The sequence below is a fragment of the Rhinolophus ferrumequinum genome, chromosome 15, assembly GCF_004115265.2.
Source record: "Rhinolophus ferrumequinum isolate MPI-CBG mRhiFer1 chromosome 15, mRhiFer1_v1.p, whole genome shotgun sequence".
Classification (NCBI taxonomy): domain Eukaryota; kingdom Metazoa; phylum Chordata; class Mammalia; order Chiroptera; family Rhinolophidae; genus Rhinolophus; species Rhinolophus ferrumequinum.
In genome coordinates this window covers 18,363,453-18,375,478 of record NC_046298.1, presented here as the reverse complement: position 1 = coordinate 18,375,478, position 12,026 = coordinate 18,363,453, and the positions used below count along the sequence as shown (strand labels likewise).

Sequence of the window (12,026 nt, the reverse complement as noted above, 5' to 3'; positions counted from 1 at the left end):
CTTTTGCACCAGGATGTCACACAGGGAACTCAAATTCAGCATGTCCAACATCAAACTTCTGATTCACCCAAGAAACTGTTCTTGCCCCATTCATTTTGGTTTCACAGTTATCCAGTTTCCCAAACCAGAAATCTAGGAGTTATCCTCCACTTTTCTCTCTCCCTCAGCCCCTAAACAAACTGATCATTTAGACCTGTTGTTTCTATCTCCTTCATATTTTTCAGCTTCACAGTGTCCCATCTAGTCTCATTATCCTTCTGGTATCACAACAGCCTGCTATCTGCTTTCCCTTACTTCGTGTCTGGAGCTCCTACACTCCATCTGCCACTCTGAACTTTCTAAGACATCACTCCCTCACTTAAAGCACTTCCTCATTTAAAGCCCTTTAAACACCCCAGTGGATCCCCAGGCCTAAAACTTTTAACAGTACACACCCATCAGTAAAAATGTGAGTCTACATCCTCAATCTATGAATAGTCACTAATGCATATATATTATAAACATTTATAAAATATAGAAATCAAGAAAAAATGAGACAAAGATGAAATAAGTAGACAAACACATCCCTGATGAAGTCATACTATCATTAGCTATTATATGACTCAAAGTACAATATACTCTTAGGGTGAAGTTCATTATGAATGATGTGTTAACTCACATTTCAAACAGTCTCCTTGGCAATTTCATATTTTAGGCTCATTTCTTGACAGGTATGATTCCCTTGAAATGTGACAAAGAGCTCCCACCAGGAGAAGTGTCAGCTCTACCTTTCTGTTATTGTTTGTGGTGTTAGAATTATCTTCAATCCATGGTTTCTTTGTGTAAATCTTTAAGTCACTTGTTCGCTGTGTGAAGATTAGTTTAGTTAAAAGCACTCTCAGTTCCTCTGCTTTGTGAAGTTTCCACTCTTCCTTCAAGACATCAGCTTCTTTATTGAATGTGTAATGGCACCGTCTTAGAAGACTGAGTGAGAGAACCAGTAACATCTATACATTAAATCTTAATAAAGCTCAAGCTCTTTTTTCAGGTTGAAAAGTAAATAAAAGCCCCACTTAGAGACCACTGCTCGGCACTTGGTACAAGGCCCTTGATGATTTAGCCTTTGTCCGTCTCTCCAGCCTGTTCTCTCAGTGCACACTTGACACATTTCGTACCTTACCAGGCTTTACTTCTCTCAACACACCACATACTTATCACTTTCTTATCTATGATTTGCTGTCTTCTTTGCGCTTCTCCCTCCGCTTCCAGCGCACCATGTTCTCACCTCTTTTAAAGCGCTTATCACAACCTGCTATCAATGTTTCCAGACCAGCCTAAAGGGCAGGGATTACTCCCAATTTTGAATTCCCAGCATCTACCACAATATCTTGTTTGCAGTAGGTACTTAATAAATGTTGACTGATAGAATGAAGAAGATCCAAATTCCTCTGGCTGGCTTTCAAGGCCTTGCATAATCTGGCTCCAAATTATCTACCCAGCTTTATTTTCTTTCCCCAAGTCCATTCCCATTCTCCTCACTTCCTATCATATGTCATGCTAATTCTGGATTTTGCTCAGGTTACCCCTCAACCTGAGCTGCCTTCCATATAGAGAAGCAACCTGTCCTCCGAGCATCAGATCAAATTATCCTTTCCCCATGAAGTCACACTCAACTCTTCCATTCTCCAAGGGACCAGTGCTTTCAGAGAACTCTTGAAGAGTGAGTACTACACATTTTAGAAATTGGTTTCTATGTGGTAGTTTTCTCTTCCCAATTCCAGTCTATATTCTTTAATGACAGAGACCGCCTTCAGTTCTTTTGCACACTGATCTCTTAACAATACATGGCAACACAGTGATGCACAGGCTATGCTGAAAGATCTGACTGGCTGCTTGTAGGTAGCATGGTACAAGTGAGAAAGCACTGGACTGGCTTTTAGCCCAAGTTCCACTATTAATTAGTTAGGGACTTTAAATATGCCACTTAACCTCTCTGGTCATTAATTCCTCATCTACAAGATGAGACTTTACAATTTTTTAAATTCCAGGTAAGATTTTTCCTCTTGCCCAAAAGAACATGAAAATTTTTCCTCTACAAATCAAAAGAAGGGGGGCGGGGGTTACCACTCTGTGAGGGATGTAAATGATAAATGTCGAACAATTACATTGTTTTGTACACCTGAAACTAATTTAAAAAATTAAAAATAAATAAACAAAATAAAAATCAAAAGAAATTCTGAGACCTTTGGTAACTCGACTTGAATGAACTTGAGTGTAATCGCCTATCTATAAAAAAAAGGTAAACAGCCCACCACTTCAAAGGACTGTATAAAGGTCAAATGAGATAAAAATGCACAGATAATTTTAAAATCCTGATAAACAATGTAAGGCATTATTAAACTATGAGTGGAAAACACAAGCAAGCTACATTATTTGTTATTCAGTTAGGACAGTGTGCTAACATAGCGAAGGAAAGCGGCTGGATCCTTGAATGACCACTGTTCCACAGCCACAGGTTGGTTGTATCTCATCTCTTATGTACAAAGACTACAAAGACGCATATTTGATCACAAAGTAAACTAACCTTTATCCTGGAAGGATACATAACAGGAACAATATCAGGTGAAGTTACTGAGCTATGAGTTGAGACTTAAATTAAAACCTGATTACGGTTTCTGAAAATGTTCTTAGAATTTTCATAACTATTCTGTGTTAGAATCAATAAATTTCTCATATTTTGATAATAATTTGAGAATCTTTTAGCATTAAGGGGCTCTATAAGAAATAACCTGGTAATAAAGATATAGCTACTCATAATAAACATGTCTAATCATTCAAGTGAAACATAAAGAGTCTAGTTAAACAATATAAAACAAACACAGAAACACAAATGTCCTGACAAGTTAGTTGTTCTTTAAGAGCTAGATTAATGAATATACACACAAAGTCTCAAAGAAAATGTAAAATGTTTTCCCTAGGAGATTCTTAACTTGTTCAACATACAATGAAGAAAGTGGCAAATGTACAAATCCAATCTTGCTTCTTTAATTTAGTAGTCTAATAATGTCAATGGTATTTGTCACATGTCCCCTAACATACACACGAACTATTTTATATATGACACTCAAAATCTCAAACCATTCTAGAAACAAAAATTCTTTTCATTTCTGAAGTTGAATTTCATGCCAATACACTTCCTCTATACAGTGAACCATTTTTTTCCAGCAGATTTGATAACAATACTTTTAGAATCATATTTAGGCAATAAAAGATGATTTTCCAACAATAATCCAATGAGAATTGCTTCAAAAATATTGATCTTTTCTCAAATATCAAACCTTAAGCAGGACACTTTATACAGTCTTCCCTAACCTTCTCTGAAACACTTTTTGATATGTAGTCTAATTCATGTTCATTTAGCCAATTTTATAGCCCTAAAAATATAAATTCTAGAAGCTTTCTATATAGACCCTCTTTCTAGCACACAGGATACAATAAATTCAACGTACAATGTCTGAAAGGTAAGTATGCTCACAATCTGTGTATCTCTGCATATCTTAGTACCAATGCTAACCGTCACTAGCCCAAACTATAAGTACGCAGTTAATAGCAAGTATTAAGGTTCTGAGTATTAAGTGTGAAGGAAGAGGAAAAATCAGAGGTATTAGAAACTAAATGCAAAATTTAAGGATAAACAAGTTGACCTATACCAGAGATGACAGAAAAATAGGAAAATAAGATTAGAAAAAAGTGTTGGCACCCAAGAAATGCAAACTCAATCTATTCACCTAAAATAATTCTTATGCTTATCATGTATTTCCTTACAAGTAAAACGGAGCCTTGGATTTTAACAACTTGTTATCCTGGCTATGTTGAGAGTGCCTTCTTTAACTCAAGGCACACCTTCACGACCCAATCCTACCTTCCTCACTCAGACTTGGTTTTTGTTGTTGTTGATGTTGTTTACTGATATGTTCTAGTACCTAAAAAAGTGCCCAGCACATAAACTGTCAAGTCAATAACAACCTCTGAGGGAGGCATTATTACCATCCTGGTTTTACAGAGGAGGAAACTAAGATTTATTTAACAAGGTTGAGTAACTTGCCTAGGAGTTACAAACCACTAGCCAGAAACAAACCCAGGTCTCTCTGACCACGAAGACCTCATTTGTACTCTACCCTTACGGGGCAGAAATACCATCTTAATGTCCCTCCCTTGTGTGTCTTTACTGGTAGCAGCTTTCTCTTCTAAAGGGAAGGCTCCATTCAAGCTTCAATTTCTCCCTCAACCTTTTCCTGGGCATCCTCAACCTCTGATCCCTAATAGGGTCACCTATAGATCTCTCCTTCCCTTGTGCTGTGTCCTTTCCAGAGTTCTATTACAACAGTCCTTTGCTTTAGCCCTTTGCTGTACTTATTTCCTATCTCAACTCCAAACTCTCTGAGAGCAGGAGGTAGGTATCTTCGAATGTCTCTGGTACATTGTAGAGTTGGATAAATGTTAGATGTATGAATAAATAATCCCTATAAATCCATGAGATAAAAAGAACCCTTTAGCTCAGTTCCCTAACCACAGGCCAACAGAGACTACAGCTTTCCTTTGCTTGGGGGTGGCAAGGGCATGCTTGACATTCCCTGCCCACACCACAAAAGAGCATCACCGTGCTACGTTAAGGCAGTTTTTCAAATTTTGAGACATCTAATGAAAGGAGAACACAGATCCAAAACTTTAAGAGCTAAGCATAAAATCCATCTTCCAAAAGTGGCCTACCTGGTTAGGACAACAGCTCTCAATTTTAAATAGTTTGACTGGTTCAATTAAATCACTGTTTTCGGTGATTTTTGCTTATTCTAAGTAATTTTATTTTTATATCCGTTGGCTTGAAAGCGCAATTTCATACTTTCCTCCACATATAACGACAAAAACTGCTTGTTTTTTCCAAAATGGGAAAATAAAGTAGAACCTGTGTGCTAGGAAAAAAGGTATTCAGTAAATGTTTTGCGGCCGTTTGTAAACCCTTCTTCTAAAAGCATACGTGGCCCATTTTAGACTAATGAACACCGGGAAACATTTACTGGATGATTTTCATTTAATTGGTATGAATACCAGGTTCAAATTATATTTAAACAAAAACTGGGTGTTTTAAAAATATGGTGTAAAGAGTTAAAATGTCTACCCATCACCACTAAGTACTACATAAATAGTGCTATATTCAATATTCTGGCTCTAAGAATTTATAAGCAAATGCTTAGCTAAGCCCATTTCAAGGTACACGTTTAAGGTAACCATTTTCTTACATATACACCACCTGAGCCACAATCTGTAATTTTACTCCTTTTATTAATACTGATTTCCGAGCAGTGTCTAGCCCTATCTATAAGTGAGATATAAATAAGGTTTATAAATAGGATATTATAAAGGTGGGACACTGGAATTTCAAAACTGGATCACATTAAATCATTTACTTGCAAATTAATATTTTGCCAAATATTATAACTGCGATTTTGAAAAAAGTGAAAATCACTTTGCCAAGCTAGACTTCTGGCCTCTCAGTATGAGGACTGCTCACTTCCTACCCCTACTCCCCACCCCTCCTCAGTTCTTCCTCTGCCAGGAATACCCTCCTGACTCATCTCTGCCTATGTCCATCACTTCCTTGGAGAACTGGCTCAAGATTAAGCTCCTCCAAAGTCCTCTCTGACTAATCCTGACTTCCACTACTTTCTAACTTTGCATTCCCTTGGCATTTATATATATGTTGAACAACCTAATCAATAACTTGTAAGTTTTACATCTTTCTATCATTTTCTCAACTAGAGACCAAATACAGACATATCATCTTTTATATTCTCTTCTATATGGCCAGCAATAATGCTTCTTGAATGACTGAATCACCAATGAAAGAAAGCAAATGGCTCAAAAACTTCTCAAGTAAGCAACGGGCTTTTCAGATCACATTTACAATACCTTTCAATACAATACAATTACAATACAACACTTTACAATACAATTCACCTCCAAAATGCATGAGTCCTTCACGGGGATGAGATTTAATTTAGCCTTAGTTCCATAAATTCACCATAAAAGATCCTGGTTACAGACCACATATATGCTTAAGTAAATAATGATCCTGGTTATTCGAACATATCTTGCGATTTAACACTTCAGGTTTCTAAAGGCTTAAAGCCTTGCAGCAGCACTCCTGCGAATGGTAGGAAGCTGGCATCAGTCTCTTGCAAAAGGGGCAAAACTCTAGTTGGCAGTAAATATTCAAACACGTGAGCCTCCACTGTTAAACTAGGCTCATTAACCACACAAACTTGCTGTTTCAGCTTTCTGGCTTCAAGGAAGTGCTAAGATTTTCTTTGGTTATTGTTGAGAGCCAATGATGGGTTAAATTCCCATAAATTAACCAGCGTTTTGGTGGTTTGCCCAAGCATACCGCTGGCATCGGTGTGGATGAATTTTTAACAGACCCGCCCTCCCAAGGGAGCCAGAGGTGAGTGAAGAAAGCGCCAACCCGGCACTTCTTTAAGGAGGCAAAAGGAGACCTCCAGAACTCGAGTCCTCTAGTTCTTAGTATCAGCTTATTGTGCAGAGGCGGGGCTTCAAGCGCTGCTGCTTTTTACTAAATCTCAACCAACTCTTCTTTAGGGACTGCCACCCACACTTCGGCGGTTGCCCAACTTTTCCTGCAAGGAGTATCAGTTTTTCCATGCTCAAAGCCACAGCAATCCGGGTCTGGGGAGAGCCGGGGCACCAGAGGAGGGAAAGACGAGGCCTTGGAGGGGGAGGGAACGGGCTCGCCCCGCAAAGGGGGCAGGGTGGCAGAAACAAAGTGAACGCCGGCCCGCCCGCCCGCCGGCCCCGCTCACCCTCCAGCAGCACCTCCTTGCCCGCACGCTTCAGCGCCTGCACGGCCTGGTCGTGGGTGGCCTGGCGCAGGTCCGTGCCGTTGACCGACAGGATGGCGTCGCCCAGCCGCAGTGCCCGGCTCTGGTCCGCCGCCAGCCCCGGGAAGATCTTGGAGATGAGGATCGGCATCCGGTTCTCGCGGCCACCCTTGATGCTGATGCCCAGGCCGCCCGCCTCCTGCTTCACCACCCGCACCCGGCGCACGGGAGGCGACGCTCCCGCCTCGCTCGCCGGGCCCCGCGGCGGCGCGGGCGGACTTGGGGGGCCCAGGCCGCGGCTTGGGCTCCCCGGCAGCGAGTCGCCGGCGCCGCCGCCGTTCGGGAGGCCGTTGAAGGCGGCCGCCGCCGGCCCCAAAGCGGGCTCGGCCTCAGCCGCCGCGGCGTCGCCCGTCAGGCTCAGGCTCTCCCCGCTCAGTTCGGCCACCACCCGGACCCAGCGCTCCCTCAGGAGCAGCTCCACCAGCCCCGCTTTGGTGGCCCGCGTCCACACCGCCATGGCCGGCCCCGCTCCCGCCGCCGCAGTCGCCGCAGCTACCCTCATTCCAGTCAGGCAGCCTCAACGCTTCCCCCTTCCCGCCCGAGGGGGCGGGTCCGGCCCCTCCCCTGTAGATTCATTATTCATGAGAGACCACGCCCATCCCTGGAGGGGCGGGGAAAGGAGCCACTTCCGGGAGGTTAAGGAGTTGCTCGCACAGTCCGGTCGGTTGCGGCTCACTGGACGTGGGCTACAGGAGGCGGCGGGCTACATCTCACGTTCTCCTGTTCACCTCCGACGCCCCACCCCCCCAACTCTTGACCTGTACCGTGCGATTGACTTGAGCTGCCTTGGGCACGGAAAGCAAGATCAACTTCGAGAAGCACTTTGCAAGCCTGCAAGACTGGGTTGCACGTTCATTCTTGCATTGATTGGTTCATTCCGGATTTACTGAGGGCTCCACCGCTGTGTTCCTTTTGAGGCTTAGAAATGAGCTGAGTAACATGTACCACAAATGAGAGTTAGCGGTCTAGTGTGGGAGGAAAGCGAAGACCCAACCAACCTGGTGTGATACTATGTGGTTAGATGACATATAGAAAACGCCCTGAGAGCAAAGTAGAAGAAACCTTCAGTTAGGTCTGGGGTCAGCTTCACAGAGGTGACAATGGAAGGTGAATAGGGGAGCAGAGGAAACGGCATAAGCAAAGGTCCAGAGACAAGAATCTGCTTTGTTATCACCTGTTACTTGCCTGTAATAGGTAGAGAGGGGACCGTGTCTTCTTCAGCCCTGCAACTACAATAGGTAGGCCTCAAATATATTTGCAGAATGGTGGTTACCTAGGAAGATGCCAAGATTCCCATGTGAACAGAGCATAGGATCAGTGGAGTCAGCAGGATGAGTGTGAAAAGCCTCATATAATTAAATATCAAAGAGTTTGGGCTTGGGTTTGCAGATCTGACTTTTCTTATCCTGGAAGCCGTGGCCTTTTGTTGGGGCAAATGGGTGGCTCCAGAAACTATGCAACCTGCAGAGCCTGCAGCAGGTTTTTCCCCCAGCTTCATGGGCTGGAAGAACTGAGGAAACAGGCCCAGGGAGCCAGAGACTCTGGCTTCAAGTCCACAATGAGGAAGCAAACTCAGTCAGGTCTCCTAGCTTCCTGGTCCAGTGCTTTTTTTTTTTTTTTTTTAACATAACTCAGATCTCAAAAATGAGCGTCCAGAAATCACATTGCTCAAAGATCTCAGCAAAAAACGTGAGATCAAGGTGCCCTCTAACTTTCCTTCAGCAGTAAAAGCGAAATCCCCATGTTTTTATGGGGGGAAAAGAAGGAGGGCTGCAAGCAGAGGGAGTGTACACCAATTCCTGTAAAAGGGGCTGTATACTTGCTTGCTCATGAAGTACATGTTGAAGCTCGTAAGCCATGTCCATGCACCACTCTGTAAATGCATATCCGTGTATGGGCAAAACTTCCGATACCAGGAGTTAAAACAATAAAGAGAGACTGGAAAGCACCCAGAGCCCAAATGAAGAAAATTCAAAATGTGAAAAGTATCTCACCGAAAATATCATTACAGCAGAATCCTCTTTGCAATTAGTGGAGCAGGATTTTCCAAACTGCAAACATCAGCAGAAGCTCAGTCCTCCAGCCCTCTCCTAAATCGACTGCAGTGAGGCCAGCTTGCTGTTCTGGCAGGTCCTGATGTGCCAAAGTGACCCTATAGTCATAGACATTTCTGGCTTTGCTCCAGCTGAGGTGTGAGCCCCCCGAGGCCTGAGTTATGTGACATTTCTGCTTTTTACAGACCACTTGGCAGCTGAGTCCTTGGGGTCTGAGCACTATTTTGAACACTTTTATATATGTAACCACCCAGAGGTTGGGCACTTGAGGATACCTTTATTAGCAAAAGGGAAATGCTGGAAATTCTTTCCAAAAGTATCAAGACCTTTAGGTCAATAGAGTTGGAGGAAATCGTAGATCTTCTAACCAAATAATAAATGAAGGCACTTATATAAGACAATAGTTATGTAACAAAATATTTAACCCTGGAAAGAGAGAAGGTAATGAAGATTGGTATTTGGATTACTTGGAGGTTTTCACTTATTTTTAAATATATCCATAAAAAATTCCCAAACTATCAAGATGTTTTTACAAGGTTCTCCATCAGAACCTAAATTAATTTTCAACAATCTCTTTCATCACTACTTTTAGATCAGCCAGACTCATCCAGTGTCTCCCAATGATGCCTTGCAAATTCCCACCTGAGTCCATCCTTCCAAACACCTTCTGCCCCTTTCAGCCACCTTCCCACCTAGTAAGATCTCATCCCAGTTTTCCTTATCTACCCAATCTGTTGGGGTTTTTGCTTTGAACAATTTTATGCCTGGCTGGTTTGTCCAAACAGATGTTAAAATACAAAAGGGCAGGACCACCCACCGACTTCTATTTATTCCCCATTATTCCAAAAATATTGCCTTGTAGAAAAGGAACTCATAAAACATGTGATTGATTGAAATTCAGTGCCTCCTGCGCAGTAGTCATTTCAAATAATCCCTCTGAAGGTTACTGGTTCCTTGCAGAGTGAAAATTACCATCAAGGAAATCTCAAGTAGTCAGTGGAAATCTATTTATGGTGGATAATGAAATCTGAAATAAAGAGTACACATGGCCTCTTTAAGGACGGTGAGAAAAGCTTAGAAAATTTTTGAACAGGACTGTTATTTTATCTACCTCTAAAAAGGAAATGGTTGAGATAATTCCCAATAACCTTCCAATCCTGCCATCTATCAATATGGGTTCTCCTCTGTTCAAACTGTTATCTTACTTTTTCTCAGAACAAGGCAGGGATCTTTGTTGCTTTAAAATGAGGGGGTTAGATTAGCTAGCTTCAGTTCCATAATTTCCTACAATTCTACGACTCAGGCTCTGATTCTAAGCCCTCTCAAAACCCAATGTTTTTTGTCCTTTTCTCTCATAGTCGATGCATAATTTAGCATGGCAACTAAGAGCACAAGGTTCAAATTGCAGTTTGGCCACTTACTAGGATATGACAATGGTCAAGGGGCTGAGGACATCGGCCTTAGTTTCTCCTTTGGAAAAATATTCAGGTATGTTCTACCTCTAAAGGTGGCTGACTGGGATGACGTGCAAAGCACGTAGCAGCACTGCCTATAAAAACGTAGCTGCTGCTGTTATTATTACCTGTTGATCTTCAGCTTCAGCATCAATAGTAAAACCTTTGGTAGAAACTGAGAGTCTATACTTTATCTAGGAATGGGTCTACCATGATACCATTTGATTCCAGGCTTAAAGGGCAAATGGCCAAATTAATTTCAGTGACAAACAGATCTTGCATAAAACTACACTTTGGCTGAAAGGGAGTACATATTGCCAAGAGTCTGTCAAAGGAAAGAATTAGTAGATCTGGGGCTTGGTCCAAGGTCTGAGTGTTGTGTAATTTCATAAGGAAGGAGGGCCCCAGGCAAAATTGCAGCCCTTAGCAAGCCTGAAGGTCACTACCACAAAGGTGGCCTAATGCCAGAGAAACAAAAGCAAGAGCCACTCAATTACTACCAAAGAAGAGGCCGAAGAGAGAAGTTTGTAAGATAACAAATTCAACATCCAACTTTGAAAAATTATGCATGCATAACTCTTCCCCAGTTAGAAGACAGTGAGATCAATTGTCCTTTTCAACAGGCAGTACTCCTCTGCCTTCCAGAAATATCCTAAAATGTTTTTCTCCAGCACAAATATGAAGCGAAAAGAGGGAAAGATGCATATATCCTTTAGCTGATGCAAGCACATTTTAAAATTCATCCCGCCAAGATAAATCACTATCCATTTGAAACCCACAAAAATGGATTAACTATCTCATGCTTTATGACTATAAAAACCCACATCTGCTAACCACATTACTAATGAGAAGCAGCTGGTGACAGTTTTGTAGCTCTGTGACTTTCTTTTTAGGAAAATATTAGCAAGGACACACTAAGCAGAAGGTTAGTTTCATGGAATCCACTTAGTTATGGAAAATTACCAGTGTTTTTTATTGACAATCATGGAAATTACATAATTTGCCATGAAATTCAAATGAGATCCCAAAATAAAAACTTCCTCACCCCCAATATCAGTTCTAACAATTTCCAGTACCTCGTAAGACTTGCAATCTTATAGTCAGCTTCAACTCTGATTTTTCATATACCATCGAACACCAAATCATGTTTATTGATGCATATGATATTTCTAGGCCTTCGTCCCACAGCTTTAACTTCCTGCTGAGTCAGTTAATGGAATAGCCAATTGCTGGGATCACGGACCCCTTTCAGAATCAGCTGAATGTTATGGACACACCTCAGACAAGTGCACATTTGTGCAAAATTCAGCATTGAAACTTCAGGGCTCATAAAGACCCTAAAGCCCTTCCACGGACTATTTTATGGCTGAACTGTGTCCCCTCAGACTTCATAGGTTGAAGCCCTTATCCCCAGTACCTCAGAATGTGACTGTATTTGGAGATAGGGCCTTTAAAGAGGAAACTAAGTTAAAATGAGGTCATTAGGGTGGGTCCTGATCCAATAGACTGTTATCCTTGTAAGAAGAGATTAGGACACAGACAGGAAAGCTCATGTAAAGACACGGGAAGAAGCCGGCCATCTACAA

At 42.0% G+C, this 12,026-nt stretch overlaps 1 protein-coding gene across 2 annotated transcripts in view; it reads right to left on the bottom strand.

Moving 5' to 3' along the window:
* The window catches only part of SNTB2 (syntrophin beta 2), a 90,060-nt gene extending 82,605 nt beyond the window's left edge, over window positions 1–7,455 (bottom strand). For both annotated transcript variants that reach the window (XM_033129488.1, XM_033129487.1), the window contains exon 1: window positions 6,855–7,455. In XM_033129488.1, the coding sequence (XP_032985379.1) occupies window positions 6,855–7,434 (580 nt within the window). In that variant the 5' untranslated portion in view covers window positions 7,435–7,455. The remainder of the gene's footprint in view (window positions 1–6,854) is intronic.
* Window positions 7,456–12,026: the final 4,571 nt, after the last annotated feature.